Raw genomic sequence first — 26,033 nt, 5'->3', positions numbered from 1 at the left:
ATGTCCAGATATAGGTTTAGGCTACATTTAACAGTATTTCAACTGCGTGAAATTGGGGTAAACCAAAATGACGTGTGCCCACACCTATTACACATACAGTAATGCTTCCCTGAAATTATGGCATGTTTTTAAGAGTGATTTTCTGGAACATTCTTAGGCCAGAGAAATTTATGATCAGAATTTCAACACTCATTCCCACCATCAACACCCTTCGGGCATGACTCACAGCAACGCACATATGTTTCCGGTTGCAAAGGGAAAAAAAAATATGCAGAGGCGCAGTTCATTGCCCTGGGACATAATGTTTGAACTAGCAAGTGTGGGTATGTGTACGTGTGTCAGTGGCAGATAAAGCACACAGCAGACTGTCTGTCAGCTCCCAAGTTCTTGAGTTGTAGAAGAGAGCACACTCTCTGATCATAAGTATGAGGCTCCGTGTCCGGACTGGAGCTCGCTGGCTCCTACCTGTCCTGGTTCTTCTGACTGCCCACCAGGTCAAAGCAAACCAGCCTCAGCCTAAGGAGAGACATTACTACATTGCTGCTGTGGAGATAGATTGGAAATACTCTGGCAACGACACAGACGGGTAGGACAGCACTTCAAACTTTGATAAAGAGTAACTGGAATGCTTTTTTGTTTTTTGTTTTTTTTGCATCTGGTAACTTTATTATTGTATTTTTAAAAATCTGTTTTTTATTATGAAATCAGTAGTCACACCTTGTTAAATCAGTAAATTTCACATCTTAGACTCTATGCACCATTGTGTATGTAATGTGGGGATTTTCTTATGTGTGCACAATGAGTAATGTTTTGTGTTTTTCCACCCTTCCTTAGGTCTGGTCCCACCTATAAGAAAGTGGTCTTTCGGGAATATGAGAAAGGCTTCAGACAGGCTAAGACTCATCCATCGTGGTTAGGTAAATGCTTCATGCGGTTTACATGAACACACCGTATGTCTGGTTTAAATTTTTAAGTAACACTTGCGCTGTCTGCACATTAACTAACCTGTGAGATAGAGGGGTGTATTTACCAATAACGTTCCCAGAAAGTAGTCACCATGTACATGCATGTATATTAGAGACTTAATGAACCAGTGTTGAGGAGCTTTTAAGGTGCCCTGGTGTCTCACAGTGGGAAAAAAACACAGACAGTCGCTATCAAATGCACTCTTTTATCTTCAGGACACATTAGGTTATTATTATTCATTTAATGTATCACTCCGAGTGCATATTAATGGATAAGCAGCTACCACTTTTGCTAATTTTTCTCTGAAGGAACTGAATTAAAAGGTTGGACTTTCTCCCTTCCACCTCTTATGTGGTGCCAAAGCATATATTCATTTGCAGGATAGTGAAATAACAGTCACAGAATAATTCCTTTCCCAGAAAGCAAGAAAAAAATATAAAGCTGTATTTACAAAAAAGAAGGTTACTTTCATTTTATTGCAAATGTTTACGGTCAAGTTGCTGTGCAAGTCAACAGTTAAAGAGAAAGAGTGATGAGTCAGTCTGTGTTTATCCGAGTGTGTCCCTGCGATGAACTAAAGCCTTTGAAATGACATGATTCCACATAAATAAACTTCTCTGCAGGTCTCCTTGGTCCCACACTGAGGGCAGAAGAAGGGGAGACGATTGTTGTAACTTTCAGAAACATGGCCACCAGCCCGTATAGCATCAGCCCACACGGTGTGGCTTATGGGAAACAGTCTGAGGGTGAGTGCGTATTAACCCAGCTGCTAACAGATGAATGCAAAAGATGCTGCTATCCTTAAAACAACAGTACCACTACTTCATAACATAGTCTGCCTCATAATGTTACTGCGAGTGCTTGTGATGTCCCTTATTGTAATAATTACACAACATTAGCCAATACAACAAACAAACCTGTTTGTCTTCTTCTAAAATATTAACCAGGCAGGCAGATTATCAAAGCAGACAGTTCTGAAGTCCAACAGGAAGAACTGCTAAGCCTTAGGAAATCACTCTCTGAGACTTACGGGAATTAAAGTGAACTTAGGAAATTGAGGCAAAGTGTTCCTTAATTTGCTCTTAATACAAAAGTCAGAGTACACAGGAAACACAAAAATTTAAGAAAACCATGCAGGAGAGTCTCTATTATCTTTGTAAACTGTTCAAAGCTGGTTATAAAAAAAGCTCAAAATCTTCTCAGACTTCCACATACCACAGATAACGAAAGAGCGAACTAAAGGAGGCAGCTTTATTTAGGGTGTAAAAACTAACATTAAACACAAAACTAAACTAGAAACTGGAAACTACAAACTTCAACTAGAACACAAGAAAACGAACCAGGAAGAGTAAACTCGGGAACGGAGGAAAACACACAGTATTGTGAGAGTACAACGCAATAACAAGCAGGGGAAGACTGAGAACTAAAATACACAAGTAGGAAACGAGAGGATGGGGACAAAGGTGGAAGCACAGCTGGAACTCATCAGATGTAAAAACTCAAAACACTGAACACAAGACAGGGACTATCAAAATAAAACAGGAAACACACGAGATGCACAGAGGCATGGATTTGATACTGAACAGAGGGAACACGGAGCACAGGGACAGGAGCGACATGAGACACGACTGACTGGGGAACAAGAAAATAAACATGAAGACAGAACAAAATCTACACTAAACATGAGGGGCACAGGAACAAAACCCAAGAACTAGAAATCAAGAAATACTCGAAAACTTAAGGAGCTAGAAATACAAAACAGAAACCAAAACGCTAACTGTGGTAAATCATGATAATAACACAAAATATAAAACACTGGTTCACTGACCCAGGACCATGACAATAACAAAACAGAAACTTTTGAAAGTCTTGTGAACATGACATCAGTGCAACTAAGGAGATTTTCTCTATATATTTTAATTTCATTTTAGTTAGTTTTCCAAGTTTACAAGATCATTTAAATTATTTTGAATTTCTTTTTCAAAAGGCTGGTTTTTATTTTATTTTAGTTAACTAAAATGTTTGTTTTTTTTCACATCTAGTTTTAGTTTATTTTTTAGTTGTAGTTGCTGCACACCAGTGGCATTTTGTTAATTTTGCCATCATGATATTATTTATCTGTAATTCGGGGTAGTTATCTCCTTTCTTCACAGGAGCCTACTACTTTGACAACACATCACAAAAAGAGAAAGAGGACGACAAAGTACTTCCAAACAGTGAGCACGTTTACTACTGGGAGGTGACGTCAGATGTTGCTCCTCAGAAAAATGACCCCACCTGTCTTACCTACACCTACATCTCCCATCAAAATGTGGTCAAAGACTACAACTCTGGCCTCATTGGCACTTTGCTCATCTGCAAGCAAGGTAACTATGAAAATGTGTTGGTGCTTTTTGTGTTTTTTACACTGCTTTTAGAATTTTGATCGCTCTCTATTTTTCTTTCTCTCTGGGCAGGCAGTCTAGATGAATCAGGGCAGCAGGCTGGCATCCACCACGAGTATGTATTTCTTTTCGGGGTTTTTGATGAGAGCAAGAGCAAATACGAGCCTAGCGGCTATACCTCAGACAACCATGTGAAATATACTATCAATGGATATACAAACGGATCTCTGCCAGGTAAGTCTGTATAACACTCAGTTATTTGTCACTAAGGGATCTAAAAGCTAGCCTTTTTAATATATGGATTCTACAATAACACAATACAATAATGAAGTATTCAATAGCAAAACAATGAAAACACTTTAAAACAGTTTTTTTACATTTGTCTGAAACATCTGACTATTTTACACACACACACACACACACACACACACACACACACACACATATATATATATATATATATATATATATATATATATATATATATATATATATATATATATATATATATATATATATATATATATATATATATATATATATATATATATATTAGTATTAACAAAAGCTATGGACTAAATTGTTACGTTAAATACAGACCCCAGAAGCAGCCCAGAATTTCACAGTTGTTTTTTTCTGTTCTCCTCTGATGTATACTAAACAATTATTTACACTGGCATCTCTGATTCACATTTCCATGAGATTCGTTAATCTTTAGCTACAGTTCACTCCATTTCTCTGACAGCTGGGGTTTATACAGTGAGTTGTACAAAAAGTTTTGACATTGGCACAAAGTTTTTCATTCACTTCATGCTGCTTTTGTTTTTAATGAAATTATTATTGACAGGTTTCTATGATAAACTGAAGAACAATCACAAAGATTTAATCATTCAAAAGCTGCGAGTTGCAAAGTGTACCAAAAGACCTTTGTGCCATTGCCAGAACTTTTGGCCACAACTGTATTTTCAGGAACAGTGACATTGCTGATGGAATTGAGTGGTAAATGCTAGGGTGTGTATGTCGGTGTAAAGGAAAAATATTGACTGTAAGAATAAATGTAAAAACCATAAAGAGACTCAGAGTTTCCTCTTTTCCTTCCAGATGTCAGCATGTGCACCTATGCCCCTGTGAGTGTACATCTGATGGGTATGAGCTCAGAGCCAGAGGTATTCTCAGTGCATATGAACGGGCAAGTACTGGAACATGCTGGGCATAAAGTGTCATCAGTCGGGCTCATCACTGGTTCCTCCATCACTGCCAGCATGGTGGCTGTCCACACAGGACGCTGGCTGCTCTCCTCACACACCGTCAAGCACATAGAAGGTAAGTGTTTTTCTACATTAACCAGAGTAGAAAAGTATTCACCTGTGTAGTTAAACTGACAGTAAAAATGCATTCCTATCATTGCAGCTAGCATGCACGCTTTTGTGGATGTGATAAATTGTAAAGGATTTGAAAAACCACTGCGGAGGGTGAGCTATGCACAACAACGACAAAGCAGGGAGTGGAAATACTACATCGCTGCTGAGGAAATTTTCTGGGACTATGCGCCTACCAAGCAAGACCGTATTGATGAGTAAGCAGACTATATTTTAAAACATTTTAGGTATTTTTTTTGGTTTATGAAAGATTAAAACTGCAAATGTGCCGACATGAACTGATATAGAAAATTTCTCATTTTTTTGTGTAGGGACTTCAAGCGCCAGTACCTGAGTCAGTCACCAACACGCATAGGTGGGAAGTACAAGAAGGCAGTGTACACTCAGTACAAAGATGAGACGTTCACTGAAAAATCAGAGAACAAGCAGAGGAAAAATGAGCTGGGTATTTTGGGCCCAGTGATCAGAGCGCAAATCAGAGACATTATCACGGTGAGAGAACATGTATTGAAGCCAAATTATAGTCACTTAGCATATTATGAGTTAAATTATTATTCATATCACTCCACATGATCACACGAGCCACATAACTCAAAACATATTTAGAAAAAACAGCTTAAAAGCACCATGCTGCAAATGCTTTACTTTCAAAGCAGTCTCACTCTTAGTTCTGGCTGAGGGAACCTGGTTTGGAGGGTCACCAACGTGCACTGACAGGCAATAAAATGAAAATTATTTAGGCATCAACAGTCTTCACTAAATGATTTAAAACAGAATATTATTTAACTACGTTCAAAAATTCAAAACCTATCTCTCAAAGACAGGAAATAGATGTACTTTTGAGTTGAAAGTCAGCACTTTATCCAGACAGTCAGTGGTATTTCAAATCAATAAACACAGAGCTAAGACAAGTATCTTGTGTGTGTCTCACTAAAGTGGACTGCAGGGATTGTGTAATTATTTCACAGTGATTACAGACTGTTTGTCCTCATGTACCCTTACTGCTGTTACAGATTGTTTTTAAGAACATGGCCTCCAGACCCTACAGTATCTACCCGCATGGACTGACAATAGAGAAGTCCCAAGAAGGAGTCAACTACCCAAAAGGAGGTACTCATTTCTCATCCCATTTAAAGCAAACGTTTTAAGGCTGAACAGCCCACTTTAGTTTGCTTATATTAAAAGTCGACATATATTTGATGGAGTTTTTGTATTATGGTTTCCAGGAAACCATTCTCATGGTGTCCAGCCAGGTGAGACACACACCTATGTGTGGAAAGTGGTCGAAGAGGATGAGCCTTTGGAGGGAGATTCCAGATGTCTGACACGACTTTATCACAGTGCGGTGAACACACCACGGGACATCGCCTCTGGACTGATCGGACCAATGCTCATCTGCAAGAGTCAGTCCCTCAATGTCAGGAATGTGCAGGTAAGAAAAACAGCTGCTAGACACTGGGCAGCAAAAATAAAAAATAAATAATAAATGCTGCTTTCAGTGTTATTTCGTTTGTGTCCAGACTCCACACAGAAAGGCCTCAGTCTTCATATTTAAGTGGTATTTTGAATTAAGTTTGGTTTCATATAGTTTTCCAAGTTCACTTATTTAAGTTGAATTCAGTCCAGTTTTATTCATATAGTACCAAATCACAACAACAGTTGTCTCAAGGCGAGTTATATTGTAAGGTAAGAACCTACAGAGAAAGGCCCAACAATCAGATGTCCTCCGAGCAAGCACTTTGGCGCCAGTGCAGAGGAAGAAGAAACCTCCACCAGAACCAGGCAAAGAGTAAAACTAAACTTAGTTTGTGAGCACACAATCTTGTTCAGTTAGTTATCATTTTTTAGTTTATGTTTAGTTAACAACTATTGAAAAAGATTTTAATGAATGTTGTTTTAATTTGTCGAATAATTTGATGATGACCAAAATACCTGCAAGCCCAAAAACTAGAAGACTGAGATGTATTTGCTGTTGATATAGAAACTGATGGTGTGAAGAGGAGTACATGTCTTTCTTTTTGTCTACAGCTGAAAGCAGACAAAGAGCAGCATGCAATGTTTGCTGTCTTTGATGAGAACAAGAGTTGGTATCTAGAGGATAACATTCGCCAATATTGTAATCAATCTAAAGTCAACAGGGAAGACCCAGAATTTTATAAGTCCAATATCAAGCACAGTGAGTTTTTCCTTGAGCTAATTAAGGTTCATATAACATATCGGCCTTGCATTTACCTGGCTGCAGTCAACTAACTGTCATGAATTACCTTACAGCTGTCAACGGTTACATCTTTAAGTACGACCCACCCTTAGGCTTCTGCAGTGGTGAGGTTGCAACATGGCACGTGTCCAGCATTGGCGCACAGGACTACATCCAGACAGCTACTTTCTACGGCCACACATTTGAGCTGAATGACAGAACAGAGGACTTCCTAAGCCTCTACCCCATGACTGGCGAGACCATCACTATGAACATGCTCAACACTGGTCAGTAAGGACTGACAGTGCTCATATTATGTCAGATTCTTAACATCCAGATAATTATTTGCCAGGATATTTTTTTACCTTCAGAAAGACATTGAAAGTAACACTTTATTGAACTGCATGATATTAAGTGTAGATTCATAGATGCAATAGCTCTCTGGTGTGAACATTAAAGCCAGTGCAGTTGCACAGAAGTCTATGGAAACAGAACCCTCAGCTCTCTTTTTTGTGCCCTAAAGAAATGCTTTTCTGATAAGTTTATGGCCCTAATTGTTACATTACAGATCATAGTTAATATACAAGAAGTTCATTTTGTACAAAGTTGTAAAGGTCAGGATATGCTCACGATTTATCAAAGATAGTGTCCTTTGGTTTCATGTTTAGAGGCACCCCAGGCTGGTGGGTTGATGGTGAGAACAAAAATGTTTCATGACTTCACGAAACTTCATAAGTGTAACGTAACATTTCCCATATCCATCCTATATAGTCCATGTAATTAACCAGTCACTGCCACCATCTGAAACAGATGCACATGAGAAGTGACTCCATAGTTTTATCACTGATGTTTTTTGTCTCTCTTTTAAACCAGGTGTCTGGCTTCTTGCTTCCCTGAATTCCCATGAGACAACTAACGGAATGCGTGTTAAGTTTCGGGATGTTGAGTGCTTCCGTGACTACCAGTATGAGTACGAAGATTCATTGCAAAAAAGTGAGTTTACTGTGTGGAAGCCCCCAAGCTTGGAGGAAATCAAAGAAAGAGAAGAGAAAGAGAAGGTAGATCCAGTTAAAAACCCATCACTGGAGCCAGATATCTACACACAAATGTTCGCAGAAGAATTGAATCTCAGGTCTCTCAAGAACCAGTCTGCTGACTCAGATATGGAGAACTTGGACCTCTCTTTCCTGGATTACGATGTTGTTGATGTCCTTGAAAAAGATATGAACAGCACCCTTAATTTCACAGAGATAAAGAGTAAACCCGAGACCTCCACTATAAACCCAGATGCATTAACTGAAATGTGGTTTCTTATTTTGAAAGTCCTGAATATTACAATAGGTAATTTGCAGAAACAAAGCACAAGTGAGAATACAACACATATACTGAACAGCAGTACACCATTGACACAGTCAGTTTTAGACAGTTCCACTCTGTATCAAACAGAGAACCTAACTGGTTTGAATAGCCCCAATGTGTCACAAAAGGATTCCAGTACAACTAGAAATGGCAGTTTGTCATCAGAGACTACCAGACCTAACGTAGCATTGCAAGAGCCAACCAATCTCACTGCAGCACCATCAGGAAATTCAAGTAACAGTTTAGAAAGGGAAAGAATAAATGTAACACTGACCACTGATAACCACACTTCTATTGAAGAGGTTGTACAGGACTCTGAGAAGAAATACACTAGAGGGGATGTGTTCTCTTACTCTGTGCCTCTGTCAAAGCCAAGCATTAACAATTTCAACAGTAGCCTAAACAGCAATTTATCAGCTGACACTCTGCTGGAAAATACAAAACGGGAAGACGAGACTAACACTCCAGTAAAGTATGGCAACACGTCAGCAGAGAGAACAAACCATTCATTGTCAGTTCTAGAGGTAGATGTTGAAGAAGTCAGCAGCAACATTAAAAGGAACAACTTAACCATCTTGGAGTTGACTAAAAGCACAGAAAATAAAACCAGTGACAATGACACTTTTTTGAGCTCAGGAGAGCTAGAGTATGGACTTCAAATTAATCTTGAAGTTGTGACTACTCCAACTAATTCCAGCTATAAAAATGTAACCCAGATTTTGCTTGAGAATGAGCAAAATGTCACAGGGGATGCATCCAGATCAGCTCTATCAGTGATGAGCAGTATGGGGCGTGAGGAGAATATCTCAAGTCTCTTTGACAAGTTGACCAACACATCTTTGGAAAGTCTTTCTAATCAGACTACAGTTTCAGGTAACCAGTCCCTCAGTTCTGAAGAGCTAGGTTTCTCAGAGAGCAGTGAAGAAGTGATCATCTTCCTTAAGGAAAACAATACAGAGGCTATTAAAACCAGTTTGGTCAAAATACAAGGTCACAACTGGACCTACGAAGGAACTTACCAAATGATACCTGAGGAACTTCCAGACCAGTTGAAGAAACACTTTGAGAAGGAAACCCCTCAAACAACACTGCCTCCAAAAAAGAAAGTCAGGGTTGTGAACCGTCGACAGAGACCAGAGAAGGGACATGGCATGAAAACAAGGAAAAGAAAGGAATACAAGCCTCAGGCCCGGAGTGGTTCACCATTCTCTCCTCGTGGATTTAATCCAGGAATGACTCCTCGTGGGTCACGGCCTCACTCACCAAAGCCCGTCTTGACTGAGGACCACGTCATTGACATGCCCGTTGTTATTGGTGTGCCTCGGCCTGATTTCAGTGACTATGAGCTTTATATTCCTGGGGGAGAACCAGATCACCTAGCGCTAGAAGAACAGGATTTCAAAGCTGATGAATACGAGTACGTGATGTACAAAGACCCTTACAGCGTCGCTGATGATATCAAGAACCTTGACCTTGACGAGACCACAAAATATTACTTAAAAATGTCAGGCCCCAATGTCAAGACTTATTTCATTGCTGCAGAGGAGGTCGAATGGGATTATGCAGGGTATGGACACAGGTAAGCTCAGAGTTGTGAAAATTTAAAAGACTAATATAACACCTGAATGCTGATTTACAGGAAATCAAGAACATGTCAGCTAAAGCATCATCCTGTTATTTAAACAGGAGGCAAGAAAAGCATGAACTACTCGGCCAAGAAACTAAGTTCACCAAGGTAGTCTTTCGAGGTTACTTGGATAGTAGCTTCACCACACCCGACATCCGTGGGGAGATAGACGAGCATCTCGGCATCCTGGGGCCGGTCATCAAAGCGGAGGTTGGACAAAGCATCATGGTAAGACTAACCCGACATAAGCCAGCTGCCTTTACTTTCTCAATATTTATATATTCTGTCTAAAGCAACCAAGATCCATCTAACCAATTACCTTCACTAAGCTAATAGACTCACTATGTATCCTTTATCCTGGTTTAAAGGTCAGAGCTCCTAATCTAACTCTCAGCAAGATAATCAAAAAGAGCGTTTTCCAAAAAAGTTTATAACCCCAACCCTAACACTCCATCTTTCCAAAATGCAGAATGTGTGTCACTGTCTCGTAGGTGGTGTTCAGGAACAATGCCAACCGTCCATATTCAATACACCCCAATGGGGTGTCCTATACCAAGCGGACAGAAGGCCTCTCCTATGAGGATGAATCCCATTACTGGTTCAGATATGACAATGAGGTTAAACCCAATAGCACCTTTACTTATTTGTGGAAAGTCGGGCATACAGTTGGGCCAAAACCAGAAGAGTCTGACTGCCGAACCTGGGCCTACTATTCAGGCGTAAATCCTGTGAGTATAATAATTAATACTTGTTATAAAAAAGAGAGATGCAGAGAATTTTCTGTGGTTTAAGTTATATCTTCAATAAAACAAAAACAAAGTAATGATTTATTTAAAATAATATTGAACCTCACATGTGCACTGTCTCTTAGGAAAGGGATATCCACTCAGGCTTGATTGGGCCTTTGCTGGTGTGTCGAGAGGGAACCTTGGACACGAAATTAACAGATAGGAGAGAATTCACACTACTCTTCATGACTTTTGATGAGTCACGGAGCTGGTACTATGAGAAGAACTCTGAGATAATACAAAGAAAAAGGCGAAGGAGAATCATGGATCACACCTTGAAGGAGAACCTAAAGTTCCATTGTAATGCATTACTTTTAGTGCCTTCTATACCATGCACCTATTAGAGACAAAAACAGAATTATATAAAAATGTCTTGGTTTTTTTAGCAATCAATGGAATTATACACAGCCTGAAGGGCCTGAGGATGTACACCAACCAGCTTGTGACCTGGCATCTCATCAACATGGGTTCTCCCAATGATTTTCATAGTGTCCACTTTCATGGGCAGACATTTATACACAAGAAGAGCACCAGCTACAGACAGGCTGTCTACCCACTGCTGCCTGGTGAGAATGATATGTAAACTTAGAGTAACAACTTCTTCACCACATTTTAAACATTAGAATTCACAGTCTACAGGATTTGGATTGTCAGCTGTAGCAGCAGAGAGAAAAGTTTCAAGTGAATCAGTGTGATGAACTGTGTTCGCAGGGGGTTTTGCTACCCTGGAGATGTATCCATCCAAACCTGGTCTCTGGCAGCTGGAGACAGAAGTTGGCCTTAGCCAACAGAAGGGCATGCAGACACTCTTTTTGGTTCTGGATAATGGTGCAAATATAAAACTATCACTCTGCTGCATTTACAACATGATTTTCTACCTATTTTGACATGTTTTATATGTCTTACATTTTAATACTGAAATATTTCTTGTGTGTCCCCAAGACTGCTATCGTCCACTGGGTCTAGAATCGGGCAGTGTGAAGGATGGAGAGATCACAGCAATCAAAACTAGAGGTAGCTATACTACCTCTTGTCTGCAATAATTTATTTTAGCAACAAATACACTTCGGTACTACTTAACTCACAGTACATCACGAATCACTACTGATCTACTGATGTTGTTGTTACCTGGACTAAAACTAGAAGGGTAATCAAGGTCATTGCCTTTATGTAATGAGGGAAAAGGAGAAGGAAGAGGGAGGACCTTTTCCATTGGGTGGAGATCAACTAAAAAACTAAAAGGGCAGTGATAGCCAAGGAGTACAAAACTCAAGAGTAGCAAATAACATGATTTATTTACAATAAAACAAGCCCAGGGCATTTAAAAATAATAATAAAAACTAAAGCCAAGCTAGAAGTCCAACTTCTACATTATATGTACAGGTGGAACAGTCTTGAACAGATGCTCTAGCACCAACTATCACAGAAATCCTTCTTTTCACCAGTTGTGTCTCCAAATCCGCCACCATATCTGACAACTTTTCTATAATTCTCATAAAAAGGACTTTTACTGTGGACTCAATGCACTTCTTATACCACAAGGTGCATTCACCCCTGTCCCGCGTTATTTTCTGCACTTTGACCAATCACACTCTGATGGATACATCGGAGGCAATCGGGAGTTCGGTATCTTGTCAGAGGACCTGGGAAATTATTGCATGGTAAAGGTCTGTAATTTTTTCTGTCTTTTAAGGATACTGGGAGCCCCATCTTGCCAGATTGAACAATCAGGGTAAATACAATGCATGGAGCACAGACAAGAACAACAGCTTTATTCAGGTAATGTGGTGTAGATGTGATAACCTACACTCCCATGCTTACCATGCAAATGCAGTTGTTACATACCAGATGCGATGCAAAAAAAAGACACGAAATTCCACATTTTTCAGATGCAAACTTGTTGTTTAACATATATACACACTGAAAGCGTTTGTTCTCAAAAAAAATAATTTTCCTCCAACACTGGACTGAAAAAAGTAGCTGGTCCTGATGTTTCTAAACCAGAAAGGGAAGACAGAGAGATTCTGGGTTCATCCACTTCTCACAAGAAGGCAGCAGCAGGGAGAACTTCATGGTTTGAAATCCAGGAATTGAAGCTGTTTTACGACTGCTTGTACATGTTTCAGGATGTGAGTGAGGCGGTTTGAGCTCTTGTTGGCAAAGTTGGGACCACACCTGAAGAGGCAGAGAAATTATGTCTTAGGTAAAATAGTCAGAGGTTGGAAGTAATGAAGTACAAATACTTTGTTACTGCACTTAAGTAGAATTTTCATGTATCTGTACTTGAGAATTTCTTTTTCTGACAACTTCTTACTTTTACTCCCTAGATCTTTAAATGACTAGCTGTACTTCCATTTTCAAAACAGCTTAGGTTTGGGATAGGTTACATTAGGTTCAGCTGTGTCATCTGTAGCGTTTATCATCTGGGGTTAAAGTGGAATGGTGTTGTGCACTCCCAACGCCAAGTATAACTACCTTGGCACAACAGTGCTCCTGCTAGCTAAAGGTCCAGCTGCTGTATTTTACAGGGAGAGAAAATTGTGTGACATAAGTTCACTCAGAGATGGAGAAAGATGTAGGAACACAAACAGGAGTGGGTAAGAAAAAGAGAGGTTAGATTTAAAGATAAAGGCTGCTCAGTGACGCTTGATAAACTGCAACTTTAAAGCTTGTATTCAATGTCATAATTCTAATCACATATTTGATTTGTATATGGTGTGTTTTGATAAATTATGTATTATCATATTGTGAAATGTCCTGCAAAACAAACAAACCTACACAAACTTTATGTTCTTCAAATGTTGCATGTAAATACTGGGTAAACAGGTTAGTTTTAGTACTGTGGCGAATTCTTTATTAAAACACTGTGTGCGTCTGGTGCATAGTGGCTGTGCTGCTCATGGTCAGTGTTAGGTTACAAGTGCAGCAGAGATGAATTTGCATTTAAGTCAATGATGCTTATATTAATTAACTGAATTCCAGCTTTATACTGTCTATTATAAACACAGTATAAAAAGTGTAGTGTCAGTGTAGGGGATAGACATCAGCCAAGATAGCTTGTGAAACTGCTTACATCATGTTCAGTTGTGTGAATCCACAAAGAGCAGCTGGTCAGCTGATTACAGGATGTACACAAAGAAAACCTACTGGAGCTCACATTAGAAATTAATGTAAGTTGTGATTCTTTTCCCAACGCTTAGACACTGCACAGATCTTAGAGTTTCCTTGATGTATCCCACTGAATCCGACTGTAACCCTTGACTGCGCTCTTTTTATTGTTTATCTGTGGAGGCACCCTCGACAATGTAGGCAACAGAAAATAGTGTGTTTGGTTTTTTTAATTCTCTTTCACTTCATGTGTCCTACATAACATGCTCAAGCTGAGTATATTCATCAGAATTAGCATTTAAAATTAAATTCTCATGTACTAACATTATTTTATTATTATATTAATATAGCACAAGCCTCAGTTACCTTTGGACAAAAATGGTTAGTAGAATCAAAGACCTACAGTTTGTTTTCTTACTTTGAGTGCATTTCACAGCCTGTGTATTTTCACTTTTACTTGAGTAAAGAAGTTGCTTCAGTACTTCTACTGGAGTATTTTTTTAACCCAGGTATCCATACTTCTACTTAAGTAAAGTCTGTACTTTTGGCATCTCTGCTATTATTTAACTATTATCATTGTATATTCGATATCGGTGCGCTATGAGCTATGAGCGCACCTGTCACCAAATGCAGCGGTTTGATTTGTCACATTTATTGTTCATATAGAAAAAAATTGAAAAATCTACCTTTATCTGAAAAATAAATGCTGCAAGTTTCATCAAGCGAAATGACTCAGTTGGTGTGAACAACTGCATTAAGAAAATTTGGGTCTTAAAAATATTTTTACCGCACAAAATATTTGCACAAATTTTACCTGTCCAGTGTGTAGAAGTGTCAAAGGCCTTAATACATGGATCAAAACTCATTTTTGATCCACTTTGATCTTATGTGGGACAGACCAGCAAAACTGCCCTTTCTGCCATTGAACAGAAGTTTAACTGCACATTTAATTCCTTATATATCTCATATACAAACTATTTTAACAGAAAGAAATCTGTCATCACAAGTCTTAAATTTTAGTAAATGTGTAAAATTACAGAAATCTATAACTGAATAACTTTGTTTAAGTAGGGATGACCATGGGGGACATCTTTATCAGCAGGAAAAGCTGTGAAACTTCTGAAAATACAATTAAAAGTCCAAAATTTCTTTTCTGAAGACATCCAGTGGGACGGACTGGAGGCTTTAGCAGGCCTTATGTTTGACACTGTGCCTTAATACCTACTTTCCCCTACACAGGTAGACTTCCAGCGGCCAGTTGTGATCAGCCAGGTGGCAACTCAGGGAGCCAAGCAAATGTTCTACTCCCAGTATGTGGTCAAATATTTGATCTCCTACAGCAACGACCGCCGGAAGTGGATCTTTTATAAAGGCGACAGCAAAGGCTTTAGAAAGGTGGGGGGAAGTTTGATCACTTCCTTTCTTTAATGCAAAGACCTACAAGCTGGACAAGCTTGGGAGCAGCTATCTAATTCTCTCACTTTGTGTCTTTTCCTCTCTTACCAGGTATTCACTGGTAACCAGGAAGCCTATGAGACAAAGACAAATATTTTCTTCCCTCCCGTGATTGGACGATTCATTAGGCTTCACCCCATTGAATGGTACAACATGGCAACAGTCCGCATGGAGTACTTTGGCTGTGAGCTTGATGGTAAGACGGTACAGTAACAACCATTTTAGTAAAAAAAAAAAAAAAAGGTTTGGACACTGTGCATTGTAAACCCCAGACTAAATGCATAAGACTTTAAACTGGCTGTAAGGGATGCTGTGAAAATTTTAAAAGTGTATGTTATGATCAAGTGAAAGGTCCTGAACATTTCTGATCTCCTGCCTCAGGCTGCTCAGTGCCTCTTGGGATGGAAAGTGAAGCTATAGGGGACATTTACATCACAGCCAGCTCTACAGCCACTAGCTGGTACCATGGACCCTGGAAACCATCACTCGCACGCCTCAACAGACAAGGTGCCGTCAACGCATGGCGGGCTATGGTAAATGTCCTAATATTGCCATGATAGATAAAACAGAAGTGCATTCAGTATTAATGTGAGCATCGCGTAAAAACCAGTACACTTACAACACTTAAAAACCCTTGAGAATTTGCCAGTTCATTAGCATACAGGTTTTTCCTGATTGCCTCTCTTGTTTCTTCTCCTTCTCAGTATAACAACATGGACCAGTGGCTTCAGGTAGAACTGCCTCAGATTAAAAAGATCACAGGTGTCATAACCCAGGGAGCCAAGTCTCTGGGGAAGGAGATGTATGTCATGTCCTACATTTTGCAGTACAGTGACAATGGGATAGAGTGGAAAGAGTACACGGATAGTGAGGATGAGCCTGCCAGGGTGAGCCGTCCAACATGTTGAGCAAGTAAACTTGTGTTTTCACTGAGTGAAGTAAAGAAGTGATTGTAAACAATTCCTGTCTCTCTGCTCACATCAAATCCAGGTTTTTGTGGGAAATACAAATAACAACGGCCACGCCAGGAACTACATCTACCCTCCCATTTTCTCCCGCTTTATCCGAGTCATCCCCAAAAGCTGGACGACCTCCATCACCATGAGAATTGAACTGCTTGGATGTGACTTTGAGTGATAATAGATAATAGATCATACAGGTCAGCTCAAGCATGCTCATGAATATGCAAATAAATGGACATGAAGCTAAAAAGGTAACATAACAAATCACAGCTAACATGAAAAAACTCACACATGTTTGTTTCAGACTATTTGCCAAATTTGTCTTGTAGCTTGAGTAACTCAGTGAATTGTCACTTGTCACTATGATTTTTTATTTTTTGGAAGTTGCAATCAAAGTAGTAAAAAGTAGTAAAAATGTAATGAGTAAGTAGGATTTGTGTGTTTTTGAAATACTAGTTGTATTTTCAAGTTTATATGCAGTATTTTATCAGGAATAAATACTGATTCATGTAAATATGTAAGCAGAGAACGAACATGTAATTTATTTCTAATAAATACAATATGCATTGTTTTTATTCGGTGTCATGTTCAGTGATGGATGGACGGTTTGCATGACTGAATACGCTGTACAAATGGTGAGCCTTGGTATCCCAAGCATGAGTGTGGGAACACTGATATCTTCTCATGGTGTCCTGAAGGTGTCACTTTTAACACCTCTGCTGGGGCCAAGCCTTTGTTAGCAGCACAAGAGTCAACAGACACGTGCAGCTGCACACACATGTTATGTTTATCCATTTGCTGATCATGTTAAACGGGGCACCAGAGGTGTGAACGTCTCAGCATGTTTGGATTACTTTGCTACTGATCTATGGAGGCAAATCAACTCACAGATAGCCTTATTGGACACCTGCAGTCTGCCTGGGAGCAGCTGCTTAACTGTGTGATTTGGAAATAATAATACTGCATGCATGCTACTACCGCACATTCAACTAATGTATATATTATATATATAATGTTCTTCCTCTATTCCCCCCCCCACCCCCCCTTTTTGCACAAGGCGAGGAGCGTGTCAGGTTACACTGTGTGTTATACTTGTATAACTATGCATGTGACAAATAAAGAACCTTGAACCTACTAATACTACTACTGATGATGATGATGCAGCAATAAGGTCCTGAGTTCAATTCCACCACCCAGCCGGGGTCTTTCTGTGTGGAGTTTGTATGTTCTCCCCGTCTTTGCGTGGGTTCCCTCTGGGTACTCTGGAAATGAAAGCAAAGGCGATATATTGAGAGCGCCCTCCTTAAATTGTACTTGCTGATGTAGATTACAGTTCAGTTCAAAATACAGGGAACTGAGGTGCGATATTGTTTTGGGACTGTTGTATTGCTGAGCAAAGATCAGCCGCAACTGTGAGATCCCACCACCAGATGTCACTGCAGTTTCACGATGGCTGAAAATCAGACCTAGACAAAATAAGAGCCCCTGAGATCCTGGTGATCATACAGTGCAAAACGAGCTGTCTCGTTGGATTATGGAGGTCCTATCTGGTGATGGGATTTCCGTCTCTTTTTAGAGAACCGGCTCTTTCGGCTCGGCTCACTAAAAAGAACCGGCTCTTTCGGCTCCGAACCGGCTCTTCAGGCTGTTTTGTTGCTTTAATTAATTTATTATTAACAATAATATAAAATTATGCACAAAAGGAATTACTAATGTAAAAAAAAAAGTGGTTTTATTTATATATGTTTATATATAAATATGTGCGGTGGCCCCTAGAGACAAAGCACGTACAAACTCCAAAACACATTTCTAGCGTTAACTGAACTTCCAAAACAGAGCTACCTAGATCACTTAAATTACACAATTGAAAGCATATGTGTATTGCTTGTGTATTTATACACAAGCACACATATATATTCAAATAATTTAAAAAGAAATGTTCATTTACCTGTTACTACCACACACTGGTGATGGGATTTCCAGCTCTTTCGGCTCCGAACCGGCTCTTCAGGTTGTTTCGTTGCTTTAATTAATTTATTATTAACAATAATATAAAATTATGCACAAAAGGACACAAGTTTTGAACAACAATCTTACTAAAGAGCAGGGGAAGAGTTGGCTGCCTTTAGAGACCTCTTTGCCCAGAAAAACACAAGCACACATATATATTCAAATAATTTAAAAAAAATTGTTCATTTACCTGTTACTACCACACACCAAATCCGGTTGTTGGTACTTGCTGGCTTGTGTAGCCACTAAGTAACAAAAGCTCAACACTGCGTGTAGCATTCTGGAGCACTTCTTTTGTCTTTTGTACGTGTTTTGGAGTTTTTACGTTCTTCTGAGTTTTTACGTGCTTTGGCGTTTGTACGTGCTATGGACTTTTTACGTGTTTTGGAGTTTGTACGTGCTTCAGGGTTTGTACGTGTTTTGAAGTTTGTACGTGCTTTGTCTCTAGGGGCCACCGTAAATATACTTTTATTTATTCACTCCACATAAAATGTAATAAATAAATCATATAATACAAAAACCAACTATTCACATTTCAGCTTTTAACTATTTACATTTTCAGCTTTTTCCTTTTAAACAAATTTAAAGTGAAACAACACAAAACACTGCAAACCACAACACAATTAAATATAAATTAAAATATGAAAACAAAAAGAAGATGCATATTCTCTGTCATATGGGCCTGCATGAATAAACTTTCTGAATCCTTTATCATCCTCAACTGAAAATAGTTGTGGATGATTACTATACCTTTCTAATGTGAAGTTGTTGTCCCTGGCTCTCTTTCTCTGTCTCTCCCTCCCGCTCTGTTCCTGTGCTACTGCAAGTGTAACTACCGCCCCTTCCCCCTCTTCCCAGTGCAAAGCACAAGGCTCGCATGCGGAGTGAGATGGTGAGAGAAAGAGGAAAAAAACCCACGGCTCGCGATAAGGAGCCGGCTCGCGTCGTTCACGTCAAAGACCCGGCTCTAAGAGCCGTTTCGTTCGCGATTGACACATCACTACTCCTATCTGAGTACAGTGCAGGATTATGTAACCTGAATAGTGTTCTATCTATAAAACCAGAATAAATTCCCTTTTTTTAGAGAAATTATTCAATAACTTGATTTTTTATGGGATCTGTCAGTGTTTTGTCTCTTTGTGAATAACTCTAGCAGCAAACACGCAGTTTCCCACTGTGTGAATGAAAATCAATCACTCACAGTAAGGCTGAGATGTACCGAGTTAATCATTGATCTAAAGATGCCCCACACTGATCATACTCTCATTTCATTTCTTCTAAATGCAAAGAGAGGAAACGCAGTTTGATTATAGAAACTTGGTCATTCATCAAAGATGAGGCTATAGATCATCACAGTAGGGTGAGTAAGTATACTTACTCACCCTACTGTGATGATCTGCCCGGTGATAAAATATGAAAAGCACTGACTCGTGATTATAAATATCCCTGCATTACACTTCTGCCTGGCAAGTGACACAGAAGTTGTTTACAAACATACTTTTAAGAAGGAGACGTCAGGGGACCGTAACTTTAACCGGGGGAAGCTTTATTGGTAATGGCGAGCGCGTAAAAGATTGCGCACACACATATGCTTCCCCTCCCTTCCCTGCGTCTCCGCCCCCACTCCTCAGGGCTCGTTAAAAAGCGCCAGCCCTGGACCTGGAGGTTAGATAAAGACCTGAAGCACCCTACGACGAGGTGGGACTTTACGCTCAGGGGCACATTTATTTATTTAGAAGTTTTCACGACGTTTCTGGATCATTTCTAAGCGAACTAGTGGAATCATGAAGTCCCCAAAGCTGAAGCCTCAAGGTAATGTCGTTTGTTTTAAATATATATGTATATAAATATTATCTTATATATGAGTACGATAACTGAATTGCAGTTGTGTTTTATATAAGAATAGAATAATGTGCTACGTGAATGATTTTCAGACCTGAATCATAACATCAACAGTTTGCGTAACATTTTATTTCAATTTTGTGAATTATTTCCCCCCCTTTGCAGCCAAGTTCGTCAATGAGGAGGATCTGAACGATGTGCTGTGCGAGTTCGACGCGGTGATCGAAGACTTCACATCGCCGGTGGAGAAGCGACACTTCAGGTACGACGAACACCTGAAGACCGTAAAGAGGAGGAGCAGCGCCAGCGTCAGCGACAGCGGCATCAGCGACACAGAAAGTAAGTGGGCAAGGATTGTTATTTACTCTCGGCTCACCTGCTCCTCAGTTTTACCATGATTATCTAACCAGTGGAAAGGTTCAGTGGCGCGACTTTGTTGTCATCCTTATCATGGAGCAATTAAATTGGACCCCAGACAGTCAGACAAGAGTTACAAAGTGTCACAAAATGATGACACGTTGTACTTCTCTGCAGACTGAAGACACAGGGTTTGTTATCTCTACAGTACCACTCCTCCTATAGCGCACTGTATGCCTTGGGTGTGTAGTGTCTTATCAGGTACACTGTAAAGTTGGCTTTATGTAAAAAACATGCAAACTCTCTAAGTAAGGAAACCAGGTTCACAAGCTTGTTTATTTTGAGTGTACTTGGCTTGAGGAGGATATGTCACATCAATGTAATATAGTACACATAAACATAAGAGAGTGTTATTTAATTTTAATTTAGTATTGCAATTAAACAAGTGTCTAAATTCAATTTCTGATTAATGTCACAGTGGCCCAAATACCACACAGTTACATAAACGCTAGCAAACATTTGACCATCAACTAAACAAGAAAACTGAGCAGGAATCATTATTCTCAACAGGAGGAAATGCTAGAGACCACATTCCACATCCACAAGAAGTGCAAACACGACATAACTGGAATCGGGATCACCACACTGCTAAACTTACTGAAAGTTAAACATTAACATTCTCACAGGTGTATGAGGTACAGATAAGCATACAGACTATTTTGAATTGATTAGGGTATTGTTTGCATTTACAGTGCTGCATCCAGAGGGCACCCGAGTCGAGCGTCAAACTGTTGCATACGCCTTCATGTATGCTCGCACGCAGGGAGAGTAGCAGTGAGAGAAAATCCCTTTCTCATGCTTCAGAGATGTTGGCGTCACATTGAGCTGCATATTTTGGCACACCTGCCCCTATTTTGTGGCTGCGTCTCTAAGGGTTTACTGTCATATGTTACCATATCACTCTACCATACATTGTCTTAAAAGTCTAGCTTCCCCCAGCTGTAGAGCCGACTTCAGGCGGGCAAGTGGGATATGCTGACACACAGAGAAAAATATGCTTCATGTCCCCATGTGCAAATATACTTTTCCAAACACATGCCAGTGGGTTGGGCCGTCTAAGGGAGGAAAGAGGGTGTACAGGTTTGATGGCCACACAGTCGAATGTATGATATATACTAGAAAGAGAATCAGATGTTTAAAACTAGATAATTGCACAATAACAGGGGCCATTATCACTAATGTTCTCGCAGGGAGCAACATCAGTGATACAAACACAGGGAAGGTGTTTGAACACATGTCTATGGCACTAATGAGCTTGCTGATTTGATCAGTGGATCGGATTCCTGCTTGAACCCTGTCCTCTCCATGGTAGTGAAGTAATGACGAACGAGCTGTCTCCCACAGGGGTCATCTATTGTCTCAAAGTCTGATGGATGTATTGACTGTTGAAGGCGTAGATAGATGACAAAAAAGTCTTGGAGCTGCACCCTGGAGTGTCAGTGTGAGTGAGAGAGGCGACAGAGAGCCACAGAAAGTGGTATGAAGAATGTAGGAGTGAATAAGAAGGACAGACAGACATGAATATAGAGCAGCAGAGGAAGCTGAGAAATGAGAGGGGTTCAGGTTCAAGTCAAGTGCAGACATTAAGGGCTCATCAGTGTGTGTGTGTTTGCATGTGTTCCACTTGCCCTTCCCGCGTGTTGTCTTCTATCCCATGTGCAATTTCCCACAATCCAGAGTTGTGGGAGAGGCATTTGTCAGAGAGGCGGGAACAAGTGGGTGCTTGACATCTCAGACATGATGCAAGATACACATCGGCATCTTTAAGTGTAGCCTAATCTTAGTTTGAGCACACACACTTCAGAGCTACACATTCATTATTATCAGTGTGGTTTGCACTTCTACAAAGAATGATTTAAAAAGTCTCTCATGCTGTCAGATAAACATTTATCCCTATCCAAGCTACACCCCGACAGGTCACTTGTCTGCTGCAAGCAAAGATTCTCACTCACATTCACACCTACGGGCAATTTAGAATCACTAGTTAATCTAACCCCACTAACTGCAAGTCTTTGGGCTGTGCGAGGAAGCCGGAGCAGCCACACAGATGGTGGATTCAAACCCAGAACCTTCCTTGCTGTGAAGCAAGAGTGGTGGTTTGAAGTACTGTGCGGCAAAATAAAGGTGACTATTAGATCATTTATGTAAGACTCTGTGTAGAGATTTGGGTGGTGCATAAGAAACACAAACAGTATCCCAAATAAGAGCGTGCTCTGCTGTTTTGAACATGTCAAAGATAAATCTTACTAAAGAGCAGGAGAAGAGTTGGCTGCCTTTAGAGACCTCTTTGCCCAGAAAAACTTTTGATATTACTGTCACTAACAGCCTCAGTGGTGCTTTAATCCATGATTTATGATTATCAAGACTTTTTCTTTTTAGCTTTGAAAGTCATCCAGAAATTTTTGCTGCTAGAAAAACAAAGACTTCCGTAGAGATTCATTTTAACACTTTTGTTTTTGTGCTGTACCCGCACGTGTTTGTGAGGCATGCACGCGACAGCCCAGAGAGAAAGGGTGTCATTAGAGGAGAATGCGATGATTACACACTGAAGCTTGTTCCACTGACACAGATGTAGAGAAAAGTGAGTACTCGCTTGATCTTATGTGCCTGCATTTTCTCTTCTGTCTCTTTCTGACAGGTGCAGAGTCTCTCAACAGAAACAGCTTCAGCTTCAGCGACGAGAGACTGAACTCGCCCACCATGCTCTCCCCCACCACCACCACCTCACCTCCCCTAATGTCACCAAAACGTGAGTAAAAGCCCTTGAAAACTCATGGACATAAACAAGCTATGTATTGTACTGTATATGTAGTAATGAGTGATTGAAGAAGCTTATATTTAAACTGCTTCAAAATCGTGATTCTTTCTGCGTGTCTCCATTGCAGCCAAACTGGGCGACACTAAAGAGCTGGAGGACTTCATCGCTGACCTGGACAAGACACTAGAGAGTAAGCACTAATGCAATCTGGCTGTCAGAGCCCCATGATAAATTAGCCTGCATGCTGGCGCCGCCCGCTACTCGGGATTAACCGGAGCGTTTGTTCCCTGTGTCGGCTGTGTTAACAACTGCTCATAAAATGCCATGAGAGCCACCCCACAGGTTTCTATGAAACAATGATGTGTCAGGATTATGAAGTGGCTGAGGCTTGCTATATGGACCTCCAGGCCTCCAGGGCCACACTGGAGAGAAAGGCTGCGTATCCCTTTTCACCTTGTCACTCAGCTTTGAAGTGCAGATCATACACAGTGGAACGCTGCTTTATAAATTTCATCCTGGTCTATTCTTCCCCTATCTCTTTCCGTGTATACAGTGTATGGTACATATACCCTGTATGGAGGCATTTTCCTCTGGGCTTTTGTTCTTTATCCAAATTGATCCTCTTAGTGTAGAGCAAGGGTGTCAAACTTATTTTAGTTTGTGGGTCACATACAGCCCAGTTCAACCCTCCAAATCATTCCTATTACTTTCTTTTCTTTTCATGTAAAGTGTAACGCCAATGTGAAAATATCTACAGGTAATAAAACATCTATTTGTAATGATAATGATGAGATGTCTTTAGAAAAACAAGTCAGTTTGAACAATATGTGGTGGTAGTGAAGCAAAGAAACCCCCACCTTACTCTCGTGTAGCCATGAGTGATGTCAGGATAAACTCTGCAAACCCAGCAGTGACCTAAATAACAGCTGTCATCACACCATTCATTCTTATCAACTAGCAGCGCAGTTCTTCCAAATGTAAAATGCAGTGAAAATTCCAAAATTTATGCCCTCCTTGTTGCAGTCTTTGCACTCTGCAAAGCCATTCAGTGGGCTGAATCTGGAACCTCTGCTGTATATTTGGCAACCCAGAGGTAGGGAATGTTTCGTGGTGTATGCAAATTTGTCATCTCTAGCCTACTGGGCTATAATAATAATATTTGACCTGAGTTGACTTGGAATGCACAAATCTGTAACCTGAGAAGGCAATTTGGTAGCTTACACAATGTCAGGCTAATAGACAGCTGGTTTGTGCTGCGCCTCATCTTTGCTCAGGCCTTGTCAGAGTTGGAACTTGCATCAGAGAATAAGGAATGTGTGCCGGGTAAACCCTGTCGGAAATTTCAACTTTAAATGTCAGTATTGGAAAGAGACAGGGGTGGGAGTGAGGAACTTTTCTTATTTCCATGTCTGTTCCTTGGGCTCCCTACTCTGTTTTAGCTACTGCACATCCGTCTTTCACAGACATCCCGTCTGTCTGTAAAGTTGGACATTCAATTTGCCATTCAGGCAGTCAGCCAGCTCCTCTGTTAGCAACGGAGTGTGGTGTGTTTATTGGGGCCACCAGTGTTTACGATGAGCAGCCTGTAAAGTTGAGCGTCCACCATTCTGAGAATAGAACCAGGAGCCAGGGAGTCCTGCTCTAACCATGTCCGTCTCTGTCTGGTCTAGGCATGTGACACAGAGGGCCACAGTCAGCTTGGAGCCTGGCCATGAGGGAAGGAGGGAGTGTAAGTCTGGAGGACCCCCCGTGAACAGTTAACATGCACCTGCCCCCCCCCTCACAGAAAACCATCCAACAGGATGCAGCTGGATGGCGGAGCAGCTGCCAAGTAGCTTGACCACAGCATCAGTTCCAGCCGCTCAGCGCTCCCAAAGTTAACCCAGCACTAACTTCAGACCACATGGCTGTAAAGACTGCAGTCAGGGTTAAGATTAGCTTTGTAGGACAAGAATACTGCGCAGCCATGAAGTAATGGATTCCCATTAAAGGTGCATTCGTTGTTTGAATTACAATTCATCCTGCCACAGACCAGATTACACTCCCTCGTGCAAAACTTGAGCTGGAAGAGTTATTTTAAAAATGGCTTTTTATAACAGAAAGATATTTGTATTTTATAGAGCTTCTTATTGTAAATATATCTCTCTTTTATTGTGAAATCTATTTTTGTATCATATGTAAATAATAACTGCTTCAAATTCTATTTACCTTGGTTTTGACAGGACAGTCAGATTAAGATTTGACAAGTTGACTGGAATAAAGTTGATCAAATGTGAACTAAAGCCGTAAGCCACTCTGAAAAAAAATGGAAAATAATGTGTGTAGTTATACAGCTACTACCTGCCTGCGATAACATAAAACGATTAAAAATTGTTCTTTTATTAGCACGTGTCTTGTCTTTCTTTTTTTTTTATTCTGAGCTTCAGTTCACATCTGAAATTAATCTGCTTTTGGATTTTAAAAATCCTGGAAACTCCCCTGCAGGGAGGTGTTTCCAGAGGTAGGCAACCACACTAGGTGTACCTGCTGTCTTGCAAACTCTACTGGTAAAGCAGTGTCGATCTGTCAATGGAAGACCACCAACACTACATGCACAAATGGCCCTGTGTGTTTCAGTGACCTGATCACTCACTGTTTATCTCTGAAATTAAAGCCATTGTAGGCAAAACAAACAAGATCTACACTGAGTGTCAAATGTTTCTTGGAACATCGACATAGTTCTCTTAATGTGATCCATCAAAGTGAATCACAAACATAGACTACATAAAGAAGGGCAGGAAG

General features: G+C 40.3%; 2 protein-coding genes across 2 annotated transcripts; both read left to right on the top strand.

The window, feature by feature from the left end:
- Positions 1–286: 286 nt before the first annotated feature.
- Positions 287–17,189, top strand: f5 (coagulation factor V). Its single transcript, XM_084908326.1, has 25 exons — positions 287–586; positions 835–917; positions 1,590–1,712; positions 3,120–3,332; positions 3,423–3,584; positions 4,452–4,673; positions 4,761–4,926; positions 5,041–5,221; positions 5,743–5,839; positions 5,956–6,161; positions 6,758–6,905; positions 7,001–7,213; positions 7,800–9,864; positions 9,972–10,140; positions 10,404–10,640; positions 10,784–11,000; positions 11,087–11,266; positions 11,412–11,528; positions 11,643–11,714; positions 12,394–12,479; positions 15,048–15,203; positions 15,315–15,459; positions 15,645–15,796; positions 15,968–16,150; positions 16,254–17,189. Exons 1-25 carry the CDS (start codon positions 426–428, stop codon positions 16,398–16,400), a joined length of 5,901 nt encoding a protein of 1,966 aa, XP_084764452.1. The 5' UTR covers positions 287–425; the 3' UTR covers positions 16,401–17,189.
- Positions 17,190–19,887: 2,698 nt separating this feature from the next.
- rgcc (regulator of cell cycle) lies at positions 19,888–25,636 on the top strand. Its single transcript, XM_084908653.1, has 5 exons — positions 19,888–20,047; positions 20,243–20,416; positions 23,133–23,243; positions 23,380–23,442; positions 24,923–25,636. Exons 1-5 carry the CDS (start codon positions 20,020–20,022, stop codon positions 24,928–24,930), a joined length of 384 nt encoding a protein of 127 aa, XP_084764779.1. The 5' UTR covers positions 19,888–20,019; the 3' UTR covers positions 24,931–25,636.
- The last annotated feature ends 397 nt before the right edge of the window (positions 25,637–26,033 follow it).

Source organism: Perissodus microlepis, chromosome 16 (genome assembly GCF_051167445.1).
Source record: "Perissodus microlepis isolate ML-2025 ecotype Zambia chromosome 16, ASM5116744v1, whole genome shotgun sequence".
Classification (NCBI taxonomy): domain Eukaryota; kingdom Metazoa; phylum Chordata; class Actinopteri; order Cichliformes; family Cichlidae; genus Perissodus; species Perissodus microlepis.
This window is presented reverse-complemented; position numbering and strand designations above follow the sequence as displayed.

Coding starts and splice junctions, on each gene's coding strand:
- f5 (XM_084908326.1), top strand. CDS start 426: ATGAGGCTCCGTGTCCGGACTGGAGCTCGCTGGCTCCTACCTGTCCTG. Junction 10,641..10,783: donor ACTATTCAGGCGTAAATCCT/GTGAGTATAATA, acceptor ACTGTCTCTTAG/GAAAGGGATATCCACTCAGG. Junction 12,480..15,047: donor AGAACAACAGCTTTATTCAG/GTAATGTGGTGT, acceptor TCCCCTACACAG/GTAGACTTCCAGCGGCCAGT.
- rgcc (XM_084908653.1), top strand. CDS start 20,020: ATGAAGTCCCCAAAGCTGAAGCCTCAAG. Junction 20,417..23,132: donor CGGCATCAGCGACACAGAAA/GTAAGTGGGCAA, acceptor TCTTTCTGACAG/GTGCAGAGTCTCTCAACAGA. Junction 23,244..23,379: donor TCCCCTAATGTCACCAAAAC/GTGAGTAAAAGC, acceptor TCTCCATTGCAG/CCAAACTGGGCGACACTAAA.